Source organism: Bos taurus, chromosome 4 (assembly GCF_002263795.3).
Source record: "Bos taurus isolate L1 Dominette 01449 registration number 42190680 breed Hereford chromosome 4, ARS-UCD2.0, whole genome shotgun sequence".
Taxonomy (NCBI): Eukaryota; Metazoa; Chordata; class Mammalia; order Artiodactyla; family Bovidae; genus Bos; species Bos taurus.
The window spans coordinates 51,242,949-51,269,398 of NC_037331.1; the positions used below are offsets into that span (position 1 = coordinate 51,242,949).

Genomic DNA, 26,450 nt, shown 5'->3' on the forward strand with positions numbered 1-26,450 from the left:
ACCAAAAAATTGTTGCTTTTGAACTCTGTGTATTGGAGAGACTCTTAAGAGTCCCTTGGACAGCAAGGAGATCCAACCAGTCCATCCTAAAGGAAATCAGTCCTGAATATTCATTGGAAGGACTGATGCTGAAGTTGAAACTCGAATACTTTGGCCACCTGATGTGAAGACCTGACTCATTTGAAAAGACCCTGATGCTGGGAAAGATTGAAGGCAGGATAATAAGGGGATGACAGAGGATGAGATGGCTGGATGGCATCATTGACTCAGTGGACATGAGTTTTAGTAGGCTCCGGGAGTTGGTGATGGACAGGGAAGCCTGGCATGCTGCAGTCCATGGGGTCACAAAGAGTCGGATTTGACTGAACGACTGAACTGAACTCAAAGTTCTTTTTTTTTTGATAAGAATTAAATCCAAGGTATTAATTACTCTCAGACTTTGTCTACGTTAGTTGTAATTAAAGTGTCGAGAAGCAAGGTCCCTAAAGACCTTCCACCTCTTCCTCACATTTCACTTTTTTCCTCCTTGTGTCACTGCTATCACTCAGCAGAAGTATCCAGGTATTGATGAAAGTAGGTAGCATACATGAATCCTGGCAGACGCTTAATGTAACATCTTAGTTACATTCCCCTCGAAAAACAGATTATCTAAGGGTTTTTCTGGTCTATATAGGTCTTGACTTCCTGGAGTTAAGAAAGAGATCACCAGAGACCAAATGAAATTAAGTGCTTATAATTTAAAATAAAAGTTTTGATTATCCATGAAATAAAAAGTTTCTGCGTTGGGATTTGCATTTGTTGTTAAAGGAAGAAAAACCAAACTCTATTAATAACTCTTTTACACTTCTTGGTTGGAGAACCTAGAATATGTCTCCCTGAAGGATAGAATCCTGCTTCTTTGCAGAGTCTGAAAGCTCTGCCACAGGAGTTCGGCATCCTACCCTCTAGGTCTCAGGGCTTTCACACCGTGTTCACCTCCTGACCCACCTCAAGTCAAAACTGGCCGAGTGTGAATTCACTGTGCCATTCTCTTCATTCTGCAGGCAGAATGAAGCCCTTACTCTGCTGAACTTGCCTTCAGGGTCTCTCAATAGTCTTCAGAATCAAAGCTCTTTGAGCTCTGGCTCCTGCTTAACTCATCAGCACATCTTCTGCTGCAGCCCTCCTCCACCCCTCTGCTCTGTGGAAAACAACGTTCTCCATACAAGCTGTGTCAGTCCTGCCCAAATGTGTTTGGATGTGTTTTCTTTGCCTCCAGCACCTTCACTGTTTGGTTCCGCACAGATCCCACCTCCATGGGGGTGGTTTCTCTCATCACCTTGGGTGAGGTGTCCCTTCCATCTTAGGTTAAACTCTGTCAGTCTTTACACTTCACATCAACTGTCCATTCTCATTTCCCTGTCCTATTCACATGGTGTGCTTTAAGGGTTAAAGCTGTGTTTCTTCATCACTTCCTACCCACAATACAAAACAATGTTTGAAACATAGTTGGTGGTCAGTGCTTGCTGAATAAAATCCTAAATTAACATAGTAACATATTAAATCACTTTATATCACTTTCCTTGGACATGCAAACATTTACTTCTAATTTAGCTTCTAGGAGCCAAGAGTGATCTATATTGATGTGTACTTTAAGAGGGAGTCAGAAACGTGTTATTTCTCAGCATGTATACTTCATTTATCTTTGCTTACAATTCCATGAACAGAGGAGCCTGGCTGGCTACAGTCCTTGGGGCTGGAAGAGTCAGACACAACTGAGCACGGACGCACGCACAGCATTCCAGCAGAATGCATGACTTTGGATTGTGTTCTAAATCTAGATGTCTATTTGACAAAGCAGTATAGTGGGAAAGTGGGGCAGGAAGAAGCAAGAGTAAAAGCTGAAGCAAGGTTAAACAAAAGTGAACTTTCTGTTCAGAAACAAAGAAAGCAAACCACACCTCTTCTGGCACCCAAGCACCCTTTATGAGAATGGTGCTACTGAAAAAAAAAAAAGAAAGGTCATCTCGGGGAGGATGACTCTTAAGTTTTCAAAAGTCATGAATGGCTCATACTAACAAACTTGAAATTCAATGAAATAATCTTGGGACAAAGTTATGATTATGAGTACAGCTGTCATTTTAATGTCTCAGAAAACCCATAGGGCAAAACCTCAGATAGGATAGAATTTTTTTCCAGTGATGATCTTTTTGCCTAATTTCCCTTTGTTCATCTATAATAATAATAACAATTAAGATGTAATCTTAAAAATATCATTACTCTTCCTATGTATGAGATCGGTCAGTTGAGGGTCAATTTCACACTGAAACCTCTAAAACAATGTTTTCAAGGGCAGCAGTCAGTAGATAAGTAAGTCCCAAAGCACGTCACAAGTAAGAGCACTATTTCACAGTGCAGCTCCATCTGACAAGTCGATCATTCCCCACAGACACTCTGAACATCTACCGTAGTACATCCGTGTCCAAGAAGAGGACACAGGGCTTGCTCTCAGAGTTTCTTTCTCACTACTGCTAGCAGCATGTTTCAAACTGATTCACTGAGCACAGATTCACCCCACCTTGATTCATTATGGGTTGCTTTTTTGTTTTTAACCTCTTTCTCCAACAGACTGAAAGCCTCTTGGCAACACAGAGTAAATAATATTCATCTTCAAATCTGGAAGTACCTAAAAGTATCTTCAGCATAAAGGTTTGCTGAATTAATTTGAAAAAATTAACCTAATTAATTTTTAGGTTTTTAGGTTTTAATTTTAGGCTCCCTGTAACCACCTAAGATTACAGAGTATCAAGTTATCACTTTTCTTAGTCAGACAACAAGTTGATATACGAAGTTTATGTAGCCTTGACAGATTCTTCTGGAGCCAGGAACAGACCAACTGAACAAACAAAAGTGAAAAACAAACTAAGGAAAATACAGCCCATTTCTCCTTCCTGTCAGTGGACCATAATGTCTTATTACTGTACCATGATGTGATTCTATCTTCCATGTGACTGTCTTCAGTAAGATTTCTCTGTTTACTCCTGTTCATGATATGATGCAAAGAAAACAACAATATATATGTGTAATTGTGTTCTTAAATTTTTCAGGGGATTCTAGACATATGAAGTTGTTTGGTCCCACCTTCAAAAAGTCAATCTAAGGTTGTCCCCTTTCAACCAAAGGAGAAAGCTTCACTGAAGAAATAATACGGTATGATATAAAATAAAAAGAACCTCAAAAAGGTGTGTCACCTGGGAAGTCAATGATTCAATCAGGAAACACCACTGATCTTAGTAATTTAGAGCAAAGGGAGTGGCAGGCAACACGGATTCAACTACATGAAGAAATATTTATCTTATGCTACAAAGCAAACACCAGATGTTATTTGCAGCTTCTGGACTGGATTATCCCAGAGGGTCTGTGTCAGAAAGCACTTCTATGGCTGGTGCCCTAGAACCAAATATCAAAGTTTATGTGATGGTGATGGCCAACTAAAGAGAAATGTTACCTTGGTAAATTATGATAACTGGACCAGAAGGATTACTAAAGCAAGCATAAATTTAGAGGGTTGTTCCTATGCCAATTCTGTGAATTATAGATGTATGCACTCATAAAATGTCTTCCATCATCAGAAATTGTAGAAACTTTTCACACATACAGTCTTTACTCTGAAATAGCATCTGTGAGTAGTCCTGCTCATTGCACATACAGCATGACAGCCAAACACTTTGTAACCTCAAAGGCCCAGTTCTCATGACAGACCTCCTTCTTGGTTTCCCAGTCAGCAGGGCACTCAGTGCAAAGCTATACAGGGCCATTACTTCTCAGTGACTTATGCTCACCAGCCTGAAGCCACAGTCCATGGTGTCAGGGCGGATAATTATTTTCTTTTTTGAAGCAGCAATGTGATTATTTGCCCATCTTTTACACAAAAAATCTCTTCAACATTCGCCTGGTATCCTTGATCTTTTCCATAAGAACCAGGCCAAGGAAGGGAGCTGGACTAGGCTTAAAGTCTGTCACTTGGGACTGACCGCACTTCAAATCCTCTTTCTCAAATGCCACCTAATTTTGCAGTGGATATGTCTCCAAAGCTGCTTGTGCCTGTGGTATCAAAACTCACATCTATAGATACACTTGACTGAAATGCACCATTTTGGAGGTCTGGACAGCCTAATCTGATAGTCTGATGCTGACAGCCTCAATACAAATTCTATTCAATGGTCCTTCTGAAATCTCAAATCCCACTTGTTCCATAAATGTAAGTGAAAAACAGCCTAGCCAAAAGACAGGGTATCTGGTGACCACTTTAGAGGAACAGAGATGATCACTGAGTAACTTGTTCTAGCTGTAAGGCCCTGGGCAATGAACAGTGCACAAAATTTTTACTTGTAACTACATGCTGACTCTGTAAAACAATGATCAGCAGAAAGTTTACTCTCTGAAGGGTCTCAACATAGAGTGATTCCCTCATGTTTTCTTTAGAATTTCTGCTTTCAATCTACTGAGATGAAAGTATTCCCCCAATGCTACAAACATGTCCTGTACTTAAAAGTATTCCTTCTGCACACTGTGAAGTGAAGTCGCTCAGTTGTGGCTGACTCTTTGTGACCCCATGGACTGTAGCCTACCAGGATCCTCCATCCATGGGATTTTCCAGGCAAGAATGCTGGAGTGGGTTGCCATTTCCTTCTCCAGGAGATCTTCCCGACCCAGGGATTGAACCCAGGTCTCCTGCATTGTAGGCAGACGCTTTACCATCTGAGCCACCAGGGAAACTCTTCTGCACATTACCAGATAGTAAATAAGAATACAGATTTAGGATGGGCTTGATGGTACCAGTAAAAATGGTCTTGATATAGCTGTTGCATTTATATAACATTCGTGACTATATAAAAAGACCAGCTGTCCTTCACAGGGAAGCTTCTGACCCCAAATTTAGGGCAATCACTAGATGCCCTAATGCAGTAAGTATCCAGAAGAGCTTGAACTTGTATCTGCATTGGTACAAATTGCTCCGAGGCGGAAACGATCTGTCTTTATCTTGAGTGAAAATCTCGGGCAATTTTTATTTTTCAGTTTTCCAAATGTTTAAGAATTGTTTTAGAGATAAAACTAAGTGTTTCCATTCTTATTAAATATCTACACACATGTCCTATTTTATTGTTCAGTCACTCAGTCATGTCCTACTTTTTGTGACCCCATGGACTGCAGCACACCAGGCCTCCCTGTCCATCACCATCTCCCGGAGTTTGCTCAAACTCTTGTCCATTGAGTCAGTGATGCCACCCAGCCATCTCATCTTCTGTAGTCCCCTTTTCCTCCTGCTTTCAATCTTTCCCAGCAATGGGGTCTTTTCCAATGAGTCAGTTCACATGTCCTGTTAGATGTATAATGAATTTTAACAAGAGGCTATAACAGTTTTTAGGGGAAACAAGACAGGGCTCTTCTGCTCTCATTTTAATTGACATTTTATATACGGTTTTCCATTTGAACAAAATGGGTTGAGAAGAGTGGTGAAGTTCAGGAGTGGTCCTCTTGTCTCTTTAAAATGGTTAATAGTTACTGAATTCTTATTGTGTGCCCCATACTTTTCTAAACACTGTTGTTTAGTCGCTAAGTCATGTCTGACTCTTTTGTGACTCTACGGAATGTAGCCCACCTGGCTCCTCTGTTCATGGGATTTCCCAAGTAAGAACACTGGAGTGGATTGTCATTTCCGTCTCCAGGGGTTCTTCCCAACCCAAGGATCAAACCAGCATCTCCTGCATTGGCAGATAGATTCTTTATTACTGAGCCACCATTGATTAAATGCTTTAATCCTCACAACAAATTACCAGCTGTGTGATCTTGGGCAAGTTGCTTAGGCTTTCTAAGTCTTGATTCCATTTCCAGAGAAAGAAATGGAAGTTTAGAAGGTTAAGTGATTTGCTTAAGTTCACTCTCACATCCATGAGATGTGAGAGTTGGACCATAAAGAAAGCTGAGTGCCTAAAAATTAATGCTTTTGAACTGTGAAGTTGGAGAAGACTCTTGAGAGTCCCTGGGACTACAGGGAGATCAAACCAGTCAATACTAAAGGAGATCAACCCTGACCATTCATTGGAAGGACTGATGCTGAAGCTGAAGTTCCAATACTTTGGCCACCTGATGCAAAGGGCGGACTCATTGGAAAAGATCCTGATGCTGGGAAAGACTGAAGGCAGGAGCAGAAGGGGATAGCAGAAGACAAGATGGTTGGATGGCATCACCGACTCAATGGACATGAGTTTGAGCAAGCTCCGGGAGTTGGTAATGGACAGGGAAGCCTGGTGTCCATGGGGTCCCTGCAGTCCATGGGGTCACAAAGAGTCAGACAAAACTGAGAGACTGAACTGAACTAAGTTCACTCAGCCAGTGAAAGGCAGAGCTGGGCTTGCTCTCAGCAGGCTGGCACCAGGGCTAGTCCTCTGCCCCACCACCAGGACTGCCTTGGGTATCCTCAGGAGTTACTAACTAAAGACAGAGCTAGGTACTCCCAAAGGAAATGCTCACAAAGGGAGCACTCAAATTCATATTCACTTGCTTTGTGAGATTCTTCTAAAATTCAAATGCGCAAATGATAATGAATAAGAAACGCATGAATTCTTTTCCTCATTCCCACCCTAATCTTCAGACTTAAGCTTTCAAGCTAGGTGGCCTATAAACATCTTTGAAAGGCAATCCAAAGCTTGTAACAACTTTCTCAATGGCTTCATATAGAAGGTTCTGATGACCTTATGATCTTAAAAACATTGTCTTTATAGCTAATGTATGACTGAAAAAAAAAAAGATAAATTAAAATTAAATGAACACCATACATCAAATCCCTTTTGTGACTAATGAAATCAGGAACAAGGTGATTGGAGATGGTTTCAGAAAGATAGACAAATACAGATATGCCCAATTCTCAAGGAATAATTTTTAAAAAATCTTAAAAGACAATTTGGCATCACTGAAATTCTGCACCATGGCTCCAGCCTGCCTAATTCATTCTTTATAAGAGGAGGGAGAAAAAGAAAGTCACTTCAATGAGGCTTACGTTTATGAAAAACACATGGACTCTTAAAGCCAGCTAGACCTGAATTTGCATCTCAGTTCTGCAGTTTTGCAGTTTTCAAGGAACGTAGTTTTGAAAGTTACTTAAATTTACAAGCCTCAGCTTTGCATCTGATAAAACAGAATACCTTCTTGCAAGGTATACCTACCTTCTTGCAAGGACATTGTAAGGGTTATAGGTAATGTGTATAATTGGAACCAATGATAACAACAAGAAGAGTGTTAATAGAAACAATTAAATATACTGCCAACAGCAGAGACAGTGGAAGTGGGATGATGGTTAAGGGCATGGGCCTGGGGTCAGATGACCTCAGTTTATTCTTGCTTTTCTTTCCTCGTAGAATTCACATCATATCGAACAAAGGCTGTTCTAAGTTTCTCTCTTTGCCCTCACAACATAATATCTCCATGGTTTTACTGTGACATCTTAGGCTCTTCACTTGAATAAGTTACTTAACTCCTTTCTGTACCAGTTACCACAGCTGTAAAATGGGCTAATAATAGTATCTACCTCATATGCTGTGGCAAGAATAAATGAGTCCAGTCCATCCACGCCAAGCTTAGGATCATGTCTGACTGTGACACATCATAAGAACTCAATGTTAGCTGCTGCTGTTTTTTCAGTCATTGTATGAAAGACCCTCCAAAACCAACACCAACCACCTGGATAAAAATTGCTCACCCATAATGTTGGTTAACAGAATGAAACTAGAAGACCATGAAAATTCCTGAGGATGGCAAGACAGCATTTCAGACTAATGGCTGGAATAACATAAGATCAAAAGCCATCTGAAGGGAAAAGTAAAAATTAGATTGCAGTTTACAAGGAGGGGTGACTAGTTAACTGGTAATCCCTACTTGGAATCCAGGCTTGCCAAAGGGCTTCCCTATAAAAGAACTTTGTAAATGTCATTTTAAAAAGTCAAAGCAAAAAAAAAAAAAAAATAGAAGTGAAGAAGAATAAGAATGAGGCAAAGGGAATATATGCCGCCTTCCTCCTTTCCTCAGAACATGCTGTGTTTTTTTCCCCTGTGCTTTGCCATATTTCTAAATCCTTTTTGCAAAGGTCAGAGAAGCAGCAACAATCCCATTGTGTCACTTCCCCTCATACTACTTAAAAAAATTCAGCCACCTAGCAAATGTAATAAAGAAGGATTGCTGTACCCATAAAACATCCAAGAAACAGCTACCCAACCAGAGCATTCCGATTTGCAAAGATAACATCTAATCCTGCTGCTCTGGGTGTGGCTCAATGGTGAGGGATGGGGAGGCTGGGGTTCAAAGTGCTGTCTCCAGCATCTCACAGATTACATTGATGACATCAGAACCAGGGTGAAGAGCAGGGCGCCCCAATTGCTGTCTGTACTCCAAGCCCTCTGAAGCTTCCACTTCCTCACACAGAGCAAGAAAATTGGATAAGAACTGGGTCGAGGGCCTTTGGGTCTCAAGGAAAAGCTGCAGGGATGAGCCGGAAAGAGCCCATTTTCTGGTCCGGGGAGAAGACGACAAGGCATGTTTTTAATAGTCTGGTGTGGCTGCAGCTCACTCCTCGAGAACAGTAACTTCAGCAGCCACTTCATTATATTTCTACTGTAAATGACACAGGCCTGAGCCAAGTCTGAGCCAAAACACCCTCCAGGATTCAGCTGGGGTTAGGTCATCTGCAGCGGATTGACCACTGCTGAACTCTAAACCCCTAACGAGGCATCTCAGCAACAGTATGTGTCCTGCCACTAATGAGGCTCTTTTTCCATGAATAATGAGAAAGAACATCATCTCTGTTGCCAGGTACAAACATAAACAAAGCTCAACACAGGGCTTTGGTATAGTGAGTTTGTCCATTTGCAACAAAGGAATTTAGCAAAGTGAGAGCCAAGTTTTAGTGGAGGGTGGGACAGGCTCTTGTAACAAATAATGTGAACATATGTTATCAGAATCTAATAAATCAGCTTTCAGTTGTTGTGGCATGGAGACTGTGCAATGGGATAGAGACAGACGACAGAAAGCTCCAAATGAGTTCACTGCTTTATTTTACAATCAGTCTTGTAACACAAAGCTGATGATTTCTGTAATGAACTGAGATCTTCATGAAAGGAGCCTTAGGAGAGACCTGAGATCCCAAAGGCTCTATCGGCTAAACCTTTTCTCACGCCTTGATGTAGCAGGCTGAGTGCAGGCTGACTCTGGGGATGAGAACACTGAAGCCTTGCCATGACACTGCTGGCTTTGAGGTACTTTGTGGAAGGCGCATGACCACCTGAATCCATGTGCTGGGTTTCTTAGGTACCAAAAGGCCCTCAATGTACCACGAGCATTCTGCCTCTAAGGTAGTCTCCTGGCTTAGACTCCCAAGGTCAGCCCAACAGTGAGATTCCAGCATATAAACAGAGAACAAAAGTGAGCTGACATGAAAGCCAAACAGTCTTTATTTCGTTTACTGTAAAGTGTGCCACATTTTTCTCTCTTTCTAAAATCAGTTCCATACTAGGTAGCATGTATTTTCTTACACAGGGTGCTCATGTTTGCACAGGCCAAGCGGTGCCATCACTGACTAAGGGCTTTTAGTTTGCATCAGTCTGAGCAAGAATTAACAGTAAAACAAAATGAAAACAGTCTCACGATGCCTCACTTCCTCCAGCTGCAGAGGGTAACAACTCTAACCTATTTCAGATATACCTTTTGAGGAACTGTGTGTCAAAAATAAGACTCAAATAGTATAGCTGGCTCTATATGTTTGATGAATTGCTAGAAATTTTGACCTCAATAATTCTTTTTTCATGGAAAGGCATTTTATTTTAAATATAGCAGTGTGAACATGTCAATAATTCTTTAAATGTACTAAAAATGCTTACTTGATAAAGAATATTTTATAAAGTAAAAAAAAATCATGTAACATAAACAATCACTTCCTAACATCCATTTTATAAGCAAATATATTTATTTTGGGGAGAGAGTTAATGGGACATGGTATGAGTTAATGGCAGAATGGTATGAAATTCTGCAGAGATTCTAGCAGCTAATTATGTAGAAAATTGTGTATAATTAATCAAATAGTAAATTCAAAGACAATGGCAATTGAGAAGATTTTTCAAATATCTGGGTGGTATCAGCTTATTTTTCTGGTTTATTAAGAAAAGCAAAATAAAATAAGCTCATGGGTGAGTAGGTTAGAATGGCAAAGGGACTGCAAAGGCTTTCATGTGAAGAAATGGGAGTTTTTCTGCTAAAAAAGAGAAGACCTGGGGTGAAGGGGCCATGATTTCATCTTCAAACATTACTGAACTGTCACAAGTTTTGTAGCAGAAACTACCAGCTGTTTTTGGTGAAGGAAATGGCAACTCATTTCAGTATTCCTGCCTGAGAAATACCATGGATAGAGGAGTCTGGCGGGCTACAGTCCATAAGGTTGCAAAGATTCAAACACGACTTAGCAGCTAAACAACAAGAAAACCCAGCTGTTCTATTGCTTCAAAGATCTACATGACCAACAGGTAGTGGTCACAGCCAACCAGTGAGGGGTCAGCGCTGTTCCTAACAGGGCACGTGCTGCCCGCAGAGGTTCTGAGTGATTCCTGACCACGGAAATCAGGTGGAAATTCATAAGACAATAGTTAGCACAGTGCTGTGCTATTTGAAATGATCCTTCTCATCTAATCATTGAAACACATCAAGAAGAGAGGAATACTCAAGTAGATAAAAGTACCCAAGGACTTACCGTCATACTTTGCTAAGACTGCCTGAACATCAGCATATGCTTGTAGTTCCAGGAGAGCCTCTAAAAGGTTTTCATGGATGTTGAACATGCTCAGGAGAGGGAACTCCTTCATTAACTAGGAAAGAAGAAATCAAGGGAAAATTAATATGTTTCTTATTTTTTAAGGTATAACTGAGTTATTTATATACTATATATAAAAGTATAGTATATTTTTTAGAAGTACAAGTAATACTAAATTACAAGCATTCACATCAATTATTATGTTGTAAAGCATTAAACGCTTAAATTTTTTCATGCTATTTTTGGGAACAGCAACTTTGAATTTGTGAGAATCTAAGGTGGGAGAAAAATCCAAAAGTGAGGAGTTTTATGAACACTGAGGAAGATGCTTACAGGCAGTATGAATGTTAAAATGCCTTTAAGGCCAAATAAGGTGAAGGTGGAAAACTATCTCCTAGTTGTTAACAGTTAGCAGTTCTGGATGGAAGCCAGAGGGTAGAAGGAGAAGCAAAAGGCATTGCTCTTTTGAGCAGCCTGATAGCCAAGTTAAAGACAAAAAGTAGGAAAATAACTAGAAGGTGATATGTGTTGAGAAAATTTGCAGGTAGACAGAGAATGGTAGTAAAAGAAGATGTTAAGGAGTTTCTGCCTGTTGGTCTTAATAAAACAGGAGTCAAGATTATTTTTCGAGACTGAGGGAACAGGTGACAGGGAGGAAGTAGGAAGACGGCGGTCAAAGTGTGGAACAATCAAGGATTCCAGAGGCTGTCTTGGGACCCCAACAGACTGGAGACCACGGATTTAGAGAGCACAATTGGCACCGTTGTCAAGTTTCAGCTGACAGGGCTCAGCAGCCCAGGGACAGTGGCAAAGATGTCAAATGATAAGGTTGAGCCTGGGAAAACTGAATTAGATTCAATGAAAAGTCAAGGAGCAAGACAACAGGCTAGAATGGTGAAGGAATGATTAAAGGAAAGGCTCAGGTTCTAGACAGCATAAAGAGGAAGAGAGGTCCAAAGGGAGTTAAAAAATATGATAATGAATGTCATTGGGAAACAAAGAGAAAGAAGAAAGGACGTGACCAAGAATTTCAGAGTAAAATCTTATCCTCAAGAAAGGTAAATCTCACCTTAAGGAGAAGACAACCAGGTTCTTTACAAAGCAAAGTCACACACGCACATATATACGTGTGTAAGTAAGTAATGATGTATTCATATATGTGTATGTATCATGACCCAGATAATCATGGTGGTGTGATCAACTCACCTACAGCCAGACATCCTGGAATGTGAGGTCAAGTGGGCCTTAGAAAGCATCACAAAGAACAAAGCTAGTGGAGGTGATGGAATTCCAGTTGAGCTATTTCAAATCCTGAAAGATGATGCTGTGAAAGTGCTGCACTCAATATGCAAACAAATTTGGAAAACATAGCAGTGGCCACAGGACTAGAAGAGGTCAGTTTTCATTCCAATCCAAAAGAAAGGCAATGCCAAAGAATGCTCAAACTACCGCACAGTTGCACTCATCTCACACGCTAGCAAAGTAATGCTCAAAATTCTCCAAGCCAGGCTTCAGCAATACATGAACCGTAACTTCCAGATGTTCAAGCTGGATTTAGAAAAGGCAGAGGAACTACAGATCAAATTGCCAACATCCACTGGATCATCGAAAAAGCAAGAGAGTTCCAGAACAACATCTATTTCTGCTTTATTGACTATGCCAAAGCCTTTGACTGTGTGGATCACAATAAACTCTGGAAAATTCTTCAAGATATGGGAATACCAGACCACCTGACCTTCCTCTTGAGAAACCTATATGCTGGTCAGGAAGCAACAGTTAGAACTGGACAAGGAACAACAGACTGGTTCCAAATAGGAAAAGGAGTACGTCAAGGATGTATATTGTCACCCTGCTTATTTAACTTATATGCAGAGTACATCAGGAGAAATGCTGGGCTGGAAGGAATCAAGATTGCCAGGAGAAATAGCAATAACCTCAGATATGCAGATGACACCACCCTTATGGCAGAAAGTGAAGAAGAACTGAAAAGCCTCTTGATGAAAGGGAAAGAGGAGAGTGAAAAAGTTGGCTTAAAGCTCAACATTCAGAAAACGAAGATCATGGCATCTGGTCCCATCACTTCATGGCAAAATAGATGGGGAAACAGTGGAAACAGTGTCAGACTTTATTTTGGGGGGCTCCAAAATCACTGCAGATGGTGACTGCAGCCATGAAATTAAAAGACGCTTACTCCTTGGAAGAAAAGTTATGACCAAACTAGATAGCATATTAAAAGGCAGAGACATTACTTTGCCAACAAAGGTACATCTAGTCAAGGCTATGGTTTTTCCAGTGGTCATGTATGGATGTGAGAGTTGGACTATGAAGAAAGCTGAGTGGCAAAGAATTGATGCTTTTGAACTGTGGTGTTGGAGAAGACTCTTGAGATTCCCTTGGACTGCAAGGAGATCCAACCAGTCCATCCTAAAGGAGATCAGTCCTGGGTGTTCATTGGAAGGACTGATGCTGAAGCTGAAACTCCAATACTTTGGCCACCTCATGCAAAGAGTTGACTCATTGGAAAAGACCCTGATGCTGGGAGGGGTTGGGGGCAGGAGCAGAAGGGGACGACAGAGGATGAGACAGCTGGATGGCATCACCAACCCGATGGACATGAGTTTGGGTAAACTCTGGGAGTTGGTGATGGACAGGGAGGCCTGGCGTGCTGGGATTCATGAGGTCGCGAAGAATCGGACACAACTGAGTGACTGAACTGAACTGTGCTTAGTCGCTCAGTCATGTCCTACTCTTTGCAATCCCATGGACTATAGCCCGCCAGGCTTCTCTGTTCATGGGGATTTTCCAGGCAAGAATACTGGAGTGGATTGCCATGCCTTCCTCCAGGGGATCTTCCCATCCCAGGGATCGAACCCAGGTCTCCCGCATTGCAGGCACTTTCTTTACTGCCTGAGCCACCAGGGAAGCCCGTATACATATATACCCTCTATTTAATTTACTAAATGGATAAGTGTTCTCTATTATAACACAGTGACCTTTAAAGAAGTAATACTTCTTTTTTCAATGTCATCATATTTAAAGCAATTGTGCTGAGAGAAATAATACCCCTCAAAGTAGACAAATTTATTATTAAACAAGAAACCAGTGGAGACACTGCATTGACTATTCACTTATTCCAAGTTAGAAACCTTTGCAATATTGTTTTGTTTTTAAAAAATCCAAGAACTATTTAGCACATCTCTAAAAACAAATAATTTTCTGCAGCTTCAAGGCATCATATTACCAACAAATAATACCTATCAAAATGATTATGTCTTCAATAAGCCTGTCTAAACCCCCTAGAGACAGCCTGCAGTATTTCCACTGCTAGTAAAGGAAGTGAATAAGACTGTATCACACATTGTTGATGTTCTGCAACCAATAAAAGTATTACTTGTCTGGTTTATTCTGATTCTGGTTCACATCACTTTTTAATTTTTTTTCTCTTTCTAATTAGTGCTTGTTAGAATTAAATCTCTATCATTCAGCATTTGGCAATACAATAAAGATATTCTCTAAACTGCAACATTTAAACATTAACCATTTTTGATCAATTCTTTAGGTAGAGGTCAAACTTCAAGGACTCAAGTCATATTCTGTAATTTAACAACTGCAATTCCAAATACTAGTATGTTGAAGCTTAAAAACTGAAAGGGGAATCTAATTAAAATCTAACACATGTATGCCTATGGCCGATTCATGCTGATGTATGGCAGAGGCCATCACAATATTGTAAAGTAATTATTCTTCAATTAATATAAATAAATACATTTAAAAGATCCAATGAAACTCTGAGCAAACATGGAGGTCTGGGCTTGTTTAAATAGAACTCAAAGATGCTAGGAGTTTGGGCAGCAATGCTTTCACTGGATGCTTGGACAGAACATACCATGTCCAAAAAACAATCACCAATAAAAGAATTCTAAACATAGCAAATAGCAAATGTTGGAAAGGCAATTGAAGTCATATTACAATTTGGAAATCTAGCTTTGCTTCCTGAATATAAACAAGAAGAAATAGTGAACCTTCCACTGCCCCACTCACTCCAGTTATCACCTGACTTTCTCCAGCCTTTCACAACAGGCTTTCTTAGAGAAGAGCCATGAGTATTCCACTCCTTCCGCTCCCTTCACTCCTCACTGTAAGCTACAATCTGGCTTCCAGCCCCACAATTTCTCTGAATCTACTCATTCCACATTTCCAGGTGACTTAAATTGCTCCTGTGGACGCCCTCCAGTCCTTTTCTTGCTTGACCTCTGCAACATTTGACAGTTTGATGACTTCTTGAAACTCTTGTCTCTCTTGGCTTCCTCCATACCATTTTCTTCTGGTTTTCTTCATACTCATCTTATAGCTCCTTCTCTAGTTTCCCCCTTCTCTGCTACTTAGGAGTAAGCTGTCTGCCTGGGTATGTCCCAAGTATTCTTTGCATAAACACACTGATCTCTAGGACACTTTCATGTCCGGGGTCTCAATACCACCACTTTTGTGGGGATGGCTCCCACATCCTCATATTCTGCTCTGACCTCTCTCCTAAGCCATTACATCAATTTATAAGCTCTCTCCCTGACAGTTTTACCCGATCCATCTAATACCAGGCTCATAAATTCCAAAGCCAACCCTTCAAACCTGTTCGTCCCCTTGGTATTTCCTATTTTGGAAAAGAACCATTAAGCCCTGCGTTAAGAATCTCTATGGCATGCCCACTATAGCCACCTCCTTAGAGATCTTTAAACCCCTGAATTAATATGTAAAAAAAAAAAAAAATGCTGGCAGCTTTCATCAAGTACAAAGAAAATTCTGTCATGCAAAAGAACAAACATAAAACAAACACACACTTTAAGAAACATTACTACTTCCTCTTTTCTCTGACCTTGCTACCAATAATTTAGTTTATGCTCTTATACTTGACCTAAATTGCTCAAATGGCATCTTTCCTCTGCCTGCTTCTGGAATCACCTTTTTCCAACCCACTCTTCACATTACTTTCATAACAGTTTTTCAAATAAACACACTTGAGTTCATCACAACCCTGCTTAAAAGGCAACCACTCATGTGGAAACAGGCAGATGTGAATACAAATTTACAAAGACTGTTTTTTACAACATTATTTACAGTGATGAAAAATGCAAGCAACTTAAAAATTTATGTATTATGAGATATTTACATAAAATAAGATATAGTCATCTTTGGGACCATAATATATAGTCATTAGTAGCTAAATTATCAAATAATTATTAATGGTATGGCCTGGGAAATGTAGACATGTGACATTACATTAGAAAAAGCAAGATACAAACAAAATTTGACAATAATATCAAGCTTTTCTTTTGTATCTACGCATAGAGACATACTTGGTTAGAAAGACACCAAAATGTTTTACTAGTAGTTATTTTCTGGTTAATGAGATTAAAGTGATTTTTATTGCTTCTTTCATATTTACCATAAGTTGTAATATTTTTAAAAGGAATATATGTACATTCTTTATATGGGGGTGGAAAAACTCTTTTTGAGAATATTGACTTCTCTGAAAACTATAAAACATTGAAAAAGGAAATTAAAGATGACTCAAAGAAATAGAAAAAATCCTATGCTCTTGGATTAAAAGAATTTATATTATTAAAATGGGCATATTACCAAAGCAATCTACAGTTTTAATGCAATCCTTATCATTACCCATGAAATTCTTCAGAGAACAAGAACAAAAATCCTAATATTTATATGGAACCACAAAAGACTCAGAATTGCTAAGGCAATCTGAGGAAGAACAAAGATGAAGGTCTAACCCTCCCAGACCTCAGACAATACTACAAGGCTACAATAATCAAAATAGCATGGTACTGGCACACAAGCAGAACAGAAAAGAGAGCCCAGAAATAAATCTACCCACCTGTGATCAATTAATCTTTGACAAAGGAGGCAAAAATATACAATGGGGAAAAGACAATCTCTTCAGCAAGAGGTGTTGGGAAAGTTGGAAAGCCACATGTAAATTAATGAAGTAAGAACACTCCTTCACATCATATACAAAAATAAACTCAAAATGGCTTAAAGACTTAAATATAGGACATGACACAAAAAACTCCTAAAAGAAAATATAGGCAGAATCTTCTCTGACATAAATTGTAGCAATGTCTTCTTAGGTCAGTCTCCCAAGGCAACAAAAATAAAAGCAAAAATTTTTAAATGGGATCTTGAACTTAGAAGTTTCTGCACAGCAAAAATCATCAACAGAACAAAAAGACAACATATGGAATGGGAGAAAAAATATTTGCAAACAGCGCAACTGACAAGGTCTTAATTTCTAAGTTACACAATGAGCTCATACAGCTCATTATCAAAAAAATAAACAACCCAATCAAAATATGAGCAGAAGACCTAAATAGACATTTCTCCAAAGAAGACATACAGATGGCTAAGCACATGAAAAAATGCTCAACATTGTTATTATGCTGCTGCTGCTGCTAAGTCGCTTCAGTCGTGTCCGACTCTGTGCGACCCCGTAAGACAGCAGCCCACCATGCTCCCCCGTCCCTGGGATTCTCCAGGCAAGAACACTGGAGTGGGTTGCCATTTCCTTCTCCAATGCAGGAAAGTGAAAAGTGAAAGGGAAGTCGCTCAGTCCTGTCTGACTCTTAGCCACCACATGGACTGCAGCCCACCAGGCTCCTCCATCCATGGGATTTTCCAGGCAATGGAAACTAATCAAAACTACAATGAGATATCACCTCATACCAGTCAGAATGGCCATCATCAAAATGTCGACAAATAATAAATGCTGGAGAAGGTGTAGAGAAAAGGAAACCCTCCTACATCATTGGTGATAATGTAAATTGGTACAGCCACTATGGAGACCAGTATGGAGGTTCCTTCAAAAACTAAAAACAGGGTTGCCAATAAGATCCAGCAATCTCATTCTTGGGCACTGATCTGGAAGAGATGAAAACACTAATTCAAAAAAATACATGCACCCCCATGTTCGCATCCTGGTGACTCAGATGGTAAAACATCTGCCTATGATGTAGGAGACCTGGGTTTGATCCCTGGGTCAGGAAGATCTCCTGGAGAAGGGAATGGCAACCAGTATTCTTGCATGGAGAATTCCATGGACCAAGGAGCCTGGTGGCTACAGTCCAGGGCGTTGCAAAGACTCGGACACAATTGAGCAATCAACACTTTCACGTCAGTTTCCATGTTCATAGCAGCACTATTTACAAGGCCAAGACATGGAAACAACTTAAGTGTCCATCATCAGTTGAGTGGATAAAGAAGATGTGGTCCATATATACAATGGAACTTTACTCAGCCATAAAATAAAAAGAATGAAATAATGTCCTTTGCAGAAACATGGACAGACCTAGAGATTAACATACTAAGAAAAGCAAGTCAAACAAAGAAAGACAAATTTCACATGATATCATGTGGAACATAAAAAATGGTCCAAATGAACTTATTTACAAAACAGACTCATGTGGTTAACCAAAGGGGAAAAGAGGGAGGAGGGATAAATTAAGAGTTTGGGACTAACAGATATACACTACTATATATATAAAAGATATATAACAAGGACCTACTATAAAATAGATATACAACAAGGACTTACTGTACAGCCTAGGGAACTATATTTAATATCTTATAATAACCTATAATGAAAAAGAATCTAGAAAAGAATATGTATAAGCATATTTTCACATATATATGTATATATGTTCCTCTACCATTTAAAACCTTCCAGTGACTGTGCATAAACTGCATCTTGTAAAATGTATAGCTAGAACTCATATGCTTTGACTCAAGATAAGGAAGAATTTTCTTAGAGTTGTCAGAAAATGAACAGATGGTCTATAGAAGTCTCCATCACTGAAATTTCGTAGCGAGAGAGAGGCTGCTCACTGGGCAGGGATGATCAAGATGGAGGACATTTTAAATCCTCTAATTGCAAGGGAAAATGCCCCAGCTCCAAAGCATAACTTTCAGGCTCTCCCTCAGCTTAGTGCCAGACTTTTGCCTCCCCTGTCTTCTCAGGATTAAAACTCTAGCCTTGTCAGATCAGACCATTATAACCATCCCTAGAATTCTTTCTACAGTTACTAGCCACTGTGTTTTTATTCAGACTCTTCATACCACCTGGAATACCTTTTCTCTTCATTTACAAGGCAGCCTGTCAAAACCACCCCACCCTCCAAAGCCTAGATCAAACGCCACCTCCTAAAGTCACAGCATCATAGAAAGTGAGAGCCAGAAGAGCCCACGGAGATCATCCAAACACCCTCCTCAGTTTACAGACAGCTCTCGTCCGCCCTCACCCCTCCAAACAACAATGACGGCTGCAAATTTAAGTGACGCAGCCAAGTCAGTGCTGGGACTGTGATTCAAACCCAGTCATCAGTACCGATTCCAAATTTCAATACATCAAAACCCTGTCTCTGGCTTGCCAAGTCTAGGAGAACTAAACAATTTTGCTGATGCTTCTTTGTTATAACACTTACCTATTTGCTTGGTATTGTGTTTGCATGAATATATGAAGATGGCTATATTACAGAGGAAAGAGCCCTCTATATTTGGAGTTATTCCTGAGCTTAAATCCCACTTATACCACTTACTACCTGTGTGACCACCTCCGTTTTCTTATCTCCTGGGTCTCAGTTCAAAGGGCATCTTCCCAGACTCTCTCTACCATCTAGCTATTGTCACCAGCTCACTCAACCATTTTCCATTGCTTCTATCATATTCTGAAATTATGATATTTATTTATGTAGCTGAATACTAGATAATTTAAAAAACAAAACAATAAACAGAGTGACAGTAGGTAATACTATAATTTCAGGAGTCAGCAAATTTTTTTCTGTAAAGAGTTAGACAGTAAATACTTTGGGCTTTGTGAGCCATATGGTCTCTGTTGTGACTACTCAACTCTGACATTATAGCATGAGAGCTGCCATGGACAGTACATAAATGAATGAGTGAGGCTAGGTTTCAATAAAACAACTTACAGAAACAGGCAGATCAGATTTGGCCACAGGCCTTAAATTGTCAAGCCCTGGTTAACAGGAATAAGTTTCAAAAATCAAAAAGCCTTCATAAAATGAGTATCATAGTGATATTACACTTGAAAAATAGGACATCTCTTACACACAGCTGGTTTGACAGGCCATAGTAAAATGGAAAAAGGCCTACTCTACAACCCAACACTTCTTCTCCCAGCTCTGTTTCCTAGAGACCATTCACACACATTTCTGAGGATTTACATACTGCGATATTCACAGAGGAGGAGGAGCACTGTATAAACATGCTGGATGGATAGATTAAATGAGGCATACTCATGACAAAATGCTATTCAGCAGGAAAAAGGAATAAGTTATGTTTAATACATCTTAATGTAGACAAATCAAGCAGTTTTGAGTTCTCTAGAAATACTCTAGGAAACAGCCTGTAGAGTATAACAATTAAAACTTTTAATGCACACAAAATGATCCTACATATTGTTTATGGGTATATTATATATAAACATATGAAAACTAACTGAAAAAACAAAGTTCCTGGTACCTAATGGATGGTTGTGAATGGTAGTCACATGGGGGTCTATAGCTTTGTATTGTTTTATTATAAAAGTTTTAATTATTAGCTTACTGCTATTTATTATTAACTATAATTAATTCTGAGTGGTGAGGTTATTTTTCAATATATTAAACTTTTATATATAAAGTCGCTTCTTTAAACATAGGAAGCTCATTAGATGTACTTTTCATTTGTAATTCCTCAAGAGTTTCATACTCCTCATTTAGATTTTTAATTTGTTTTCCTATTTTCTAATTGCCTTTTGAAGCAAAATTACTTCCTCCTGTTGGGGGCTTGACTATAGCTCCTTAAAATATTGCTCAGTTCAGTTCAGTCGCTCAGTCATGTCCGACTCTTTGCGACCCCATGAATCACAGCACACGAGGCCTCCCTGTCCATCACCAACTCCCGGAGTTTACTCAGACTCATGTCCATCGAGTCAGTGATGCCATCCAGCCATCTCATCCTCTGTCGTCCCCTTCTCCTCCTGCCTCTAATCCCTCCCAGAGTCAGAGTCTTTTCCAATGAGTCAACTCTTCGCATGAGGTGGCCAAAGTATTGGAGTTTCAGCTTCAACATCAGTCCTTCCAATGAACACCCAGGACTGATCTCCTTCAGAATGGACTGGTTGGATCTCCTTGCAGTCCAAGGGACTCTCAAGAGTCTTCTCCAACACCACAGTTCAAAAGCATCAATTCTTTGGTGCTCAGCTTTCTTCACAGTCCAACTCTCACATCCATACATGACCACTGGAAAAACCATAGCCTTGACTAGACGGACCTTTGTTGGCAAAGTAATGTCTCTGCCTTTTAATATGCTATCTAGGTTGGTCATAACTTTCCTTCCAAGGAGTAAGCATCTTTTAATTTCATGGCTAGCATCTAAGAAAAGGTCAATGTCTGATTAAACAGCATTTAGAGATTTTCCTCAAAAAACAAACAAAAAAAAAATTTGAGCTAATAGATTTTAATGTACTGCACTTGAATCTGATAATAATGACAAGATAATGATAGCTAATCTCAGAGGAACCACATATTAGAAACCCAATTCTCCTCCATCTGAGTTCCAGAGAGTATGGCCTTGGACAGACGTGGTGTGAAGAACTATATAAATTATTGTTTTACCTTGAAGGATGCCTCAGAGTTAAGATGACTGTAAATTCCTTCCCTCTCTATCCCCTTAGTCCTGGGACTGGGGTTGGAGTTGGGGTTGGGGTTAGACTTAGATGAGACCACCTAACAAGAAAACTCTTCTGTCACAAAATTCCTTCCTGCTTCTTCTCCAGAACCACAAAGATTCATATGACACATTGTTTTCAAAGTAAAGGAGAAGGCACTGGACATGGCAGTGGGGCTGCTGAAAAGGACTCCATGTAGGGGAGGTGGTACATTACAAAAGCCAAGATCACCACAGTCTTTGGAATCAGATAGACCTGGTTCCCATACAGGAACAGTGGAGCTTCTTAGCATCATGTGAGCTGATTTTTCTCATCTGCAAGATAAGGATAATATGTGTACTAGCTCACAGTACACCCAGACACAATCTGGGGCTTGAAAAGCGAGCTATTTGTTTTGCTGTGTGTGACAGTTTCCTTTTAGAGTTTAACTGCACAATATAACATATCTTGATTTATTTATTTATTTTAAAATAATGTGCAACAAATAGCTTGGTGACATAATTAGCCTTCCTACTAAGAAACTCAAATGAAGGCATATGATAACTACAAAGGCCTGTTTTCTATAATCTAAGTCATTCTAAATAAATGTTTAAACTCCTATCTAGTATAGGTTTGTTTATTTATTGTCAGCTATCTTCCCTGCATTGGTAATTGCTTTCTTCTGGCAGTAAGAAATTTATATGCCCTGTTTTGCCCAAATACTACAGTTCATGTACAATGAAAACATTAACTTTCCTATGATTCCTCTAATACCTAGGGGGAAGAACATGGGATGGGCCAAGGATAGAATTTCAGTTTCAATTTTACATCATCTGGCTATTGTCAGTTCAACTTTATTTCAATGAAAGAATTTGAGACACTTCTAAGGTTAACATTTATGAGCTCAAGTAGGAAAAAAAGAAAAAAAGGAGAGTTAATTTACTGGATTTGAAATACTCTATGGACATAATTTAGAACTACAATCTGTATGCTTTTTCTCAGCTGACTTACAGGATGAAAACAACAGTTTAAACTTTTCAAGTTTGATTTGTATCTATTTAAACATTTTATTAGTTTAGCTATCCATGCATTGTTCTTTGAGTGAGAAAAGCAATGTGAAAATTCTTACATATTTTAAGGCAGAGGTAATTAAAAGAGATTCTTAGCCAGATTCCTACTGAGGTCAACGCAAGCTTGGCCTAATTAAAGTTTATAGAACTTGGCCTGTATTATATTCAAAGAGCAGATATTATTTTCTTACAGTTGCAAGTTTGACATTGCTTAATTACAGTTTCAAACAAGGACATAAACAGGAAATAGAAAATACACTCTGTATTGCATGCCTATTATTTTGTCATTGATTTCCACTGACACTGAGGGCCATGAAAGCAAAACAATTGTTTACTAGTGTCCTCAGAGGCCTCTGCGAGTTCCAGTTACACAGACCTCCACAAAATGCAGTCCTGAGAGGTATAAACATACATTAATAAGAAAATGTCATTTTCAGAGTGAATGTAAAAGAAAATACTAGTATAGTTTTGTTTATTTATTGTCAGCTATCTTCCCTGAATTAGTAATTGCTTTCTCCTGGCAGTAAGAAATTTATATGCCCTGTTTTGCCCAAATATTACAGTTCATGTACAATGAAAACATTAACTTTCCTATGATTCCAACTTTGTATCTATTGCAGTTATATGACCAGTGCATGATATTCACAGTTAGTTAAACCACTAGTTAACTAGTTCTTCACTGAACTGAGTACATGATGTAAAAACATTCATCACCAAGAACTGGAAAGGGAAGTGGCAGTTGTGGGGATGATGGTGAATCATCCAATGACAGCTTGGTATGACCACTCCCCGCCCTGTCCCTCGCAAAAAATTCAGAGGGATGGAAGGTTATCTAATTACCTACTTTTCTTGTCAGAATTATGCTCAGTTCATCACAGAGAAAGAAATTTTCCTTAAAAATTTCTAGTGAACGAGACAAGCTTTGGATTTATACAGATCCTAATAAAAATATTTTCAGTATAAAACTTCCTCTTCCATTTGTTACTCAATCAGTTAAAGATAAAACAAAGGCAGCCCTGGTCATAATTTGGGAATCTTCAAAGATTCTCTTCCTCAACTTCTACCTTCCTTAGTGACATTCTTGTTTTTCACCTTGCTCTGGTAGCCCAGTTGGTAAAGAATCTGCCTGCCAATGGAGGAGATGCAAGAGAGACGGGTTTGATCCCTGGGTTGGGAAGATCCCCTCGAGGAGGAGATGGCAATCCATGCCTGTATTCTTGACTGGAAAATTCCATGGACAGAGGAGCCTGGTGGGCTACAGTCCATGGAATTGCAAAGAGTCACACATGACTGAGCACACACATGCATGCACACGCATGCAAGACATCTAACATTCCTTTCCAAAAGCAAGGATCTTGATAGTACCACTGTTTCATCTATGTTATAATACTTTGTCAATACACATCTAAAATTTCTCCTTACTTTAAACTCTAGGGTAAACTTCAGTTTCAGGAACCCTGAATGTGAAGCTGGAGAAGAGAGCAGAGAAGTCAGCCTCATCCTGTCTTGGGGAAATAATAATTTACACCGATCTTTAAAACTGAGAGGAAAAAAAAAACTGAGAGGGAACACATTGAGTAAAACAGTTTCTTTATCATCTTAAATTGCTTCAAATAGGGCTGTGTCCTAGCCCTGAAATCATGAACAAATCTGAACAATTTGATGCCTATTTCAAATGGGTAGGACACAAGCCTGGTAACAGGAAATAAGATGATAAACATCCTTCCATCTGTGATGATATGACGTGGCTCTCCTGTTCCAGGAGTGGCCTCAAGGAGCAGCTAAACATACTGGCCAACAGTTACTGCCAGAAAGGACTTTTTATGTCAAAACCACAATAACTGTGTTTGGCAGACACCCTTCCACATCCACACAGGTAATGGTAAATAACTCTAGTCAGAAGATTAAGTCATCTGGTTATCTCAGGCACAGTGAACAAATACTCATCCTGACAGGCATTTCACAACAGGGTCATGCTGAAAGTTTACAGTTATGAGAGACGTTTTTATAGCAACAGGCAGAAGGTCAGTACTCCAACCTTGACAGTCATCCACACACCACTCTGTAATCCCTTGGCCTTCCAGTGTTCTTCTTCCTCCCAAAGTCTTTCCACTCTACCCTCCTGAAACCCAAGTCCATGACATACAAATTTTCCAACACATCTATTAGCTATTTACAGAACATGAGCCTGAGTTCATGGCTTCTGTCAATTTCCCAGACAAAGCTTGTGTCTACCAGCAGGATACAGGGCTGCATCCTAGGTCCCCAAAGCACATCTAGATTGTTACTGCTCAGCCCTGGGGCCCACTTCCTACTCCTCTGAAGCACACGCCATAAAGCACCAACATCTGCCACCATCAGACTGGGTTTTCTACCAGGTGACAGACCCTCAATACACTGAAGATTCTGACACCTGTCTCCGACTCTTATTCTTAACCTCAAGTCCTACCCTCCATATAGATGATTACAGTCCATGTAAACATCCCACCTAGTATTCAAGATCCTCAACTATTTTACCATCTCTAAGGAAAAGACTGTCCCTCTCCTGTAGTTAAATAACCCAAGGTTATAGCCAAACTCCAGACTGTGACATCCAGATGAGTCCCATCTATGCAACTCTTTGACCAGAATCTACTGATCTCATTTATTTCCAGGTGCTCTTTCTCAGAAGCCACTGGATGCTTCTCCTCAACCCAACCCATCAATGCTGGAGACCACAGAGCTCAGTTCTTAACTTTCTTTCTTTCTGTCTACATGATTTCATATAGAGATGAACCTTTGTTCACCTCTGCACACATGATTTCACGCAATACCAGGGTTTTAACTCTTACAGATATGTTGATAACTCCCAAATTCCTCACCCCCGAGTTCTAGACACATACCCAGTTGCCCTCCTGATATCCCTACCTGGAGGTAAAAAGGCCATTTCAAATTTAATGTGGCCAAAACAGAATCCCTGCTTTCCCCTGAAACTCTGTTCCTCTCCTATTTGTCTTCCTTTCTATAAATGCTATGACCATCAAGATGCCGCTCAGGCTAAAAACCTGTGGACTTCTAAGTTTTCCTGATTATACAATTTCTTTCATTCCACATCCGTTCCATTCAGTGGCTAATTTTTCAACTGGTTACTGAGAGGCTCTACGTGCTAGGCATTGCTTTCCTGGGGTACAGTAGTAAACGTTAAAAAAAAAAAAAACTCCCTTCCTGAAAGAGACATTTTAGTGAAGGGGGAATAATAAATACGCAGATAAATATATGGAGAGACTATCAGGTGGTACACATTCTAAAGAGAATGAATGAAGCCAAGAAAGGTTTTAGGGAATGCTGGCAAAGCAGGCAGAGGCAGGTTTAAATACAGCAGTCAGAGAGGGAGGACAGAGAAGGTGGGATTGCGAAGCTGTTTAAGTAGAAACTGAAGCGGTGAGGGAGCCAGTCATGAGACTGGAAGAGGAGAATTCCAGGGAAGGCTTCCAGAAAGCGAAGATCCTGAAGAGGCAGTGAGTCTGGCGCATTCAGCAAACAGGAAGAAGGCCAGTGTGCCTGGAGCACAGTGAACACAGAGCAGAAAGGAGGGCTGGAGAATGTAGAGCCTTCTAAGCCACTCACAGAGTCTAAGTTAAGGATGAGATGAGAGACCACTAGAAGGTTTTAAGCCAAAGAATGACTGTGTTTTAAATGGCTCATCCTAGCTGCTATGTGGAGAGACTCATACCTCAGAAAGCAGCCTTGTGTACCAGTGAACTCCTGAGTCACAAAGGCAATGTCTCTAAGCCCATGGAGAGGCAGAAGGCTATGGGGGTATCTGTTCTTAGCAAGCAGGACAGACAACTGACCAGGA

General features: G+C 39.9%; 1 protein-coding gene across 10 annotated transcripts in view; it reads right to left on the minus strand.

Moving 5' to 3' along the window:
• ST7 (suppression of tumorigenicity 7) overlaps nucleotides 1-26,450 on the minus strand; it is a 268,694-nt gene that overhangs the window by 55,130 nt on the left and 187,114 nt on the right. For all 10 annotated transcript variants that reach the window (XR_009494113.1, XM_005205387.5, NM_173961.3 and 7 more), the window contains one exon: nucleotides 10,772-10,886. Coding sequence is in view for 9 of the 10 variants with exons in the window: in XM_005205387.5 (XP_005205444.1) it covers nucleotides 10,772-10,886 (115 nt within the window). In the remaining variant the exon portion in view is untranslated. The remainder of the gene's footprint in view (nucleotides 1-10,771; nucleotides 10,887-26,450) is intronic.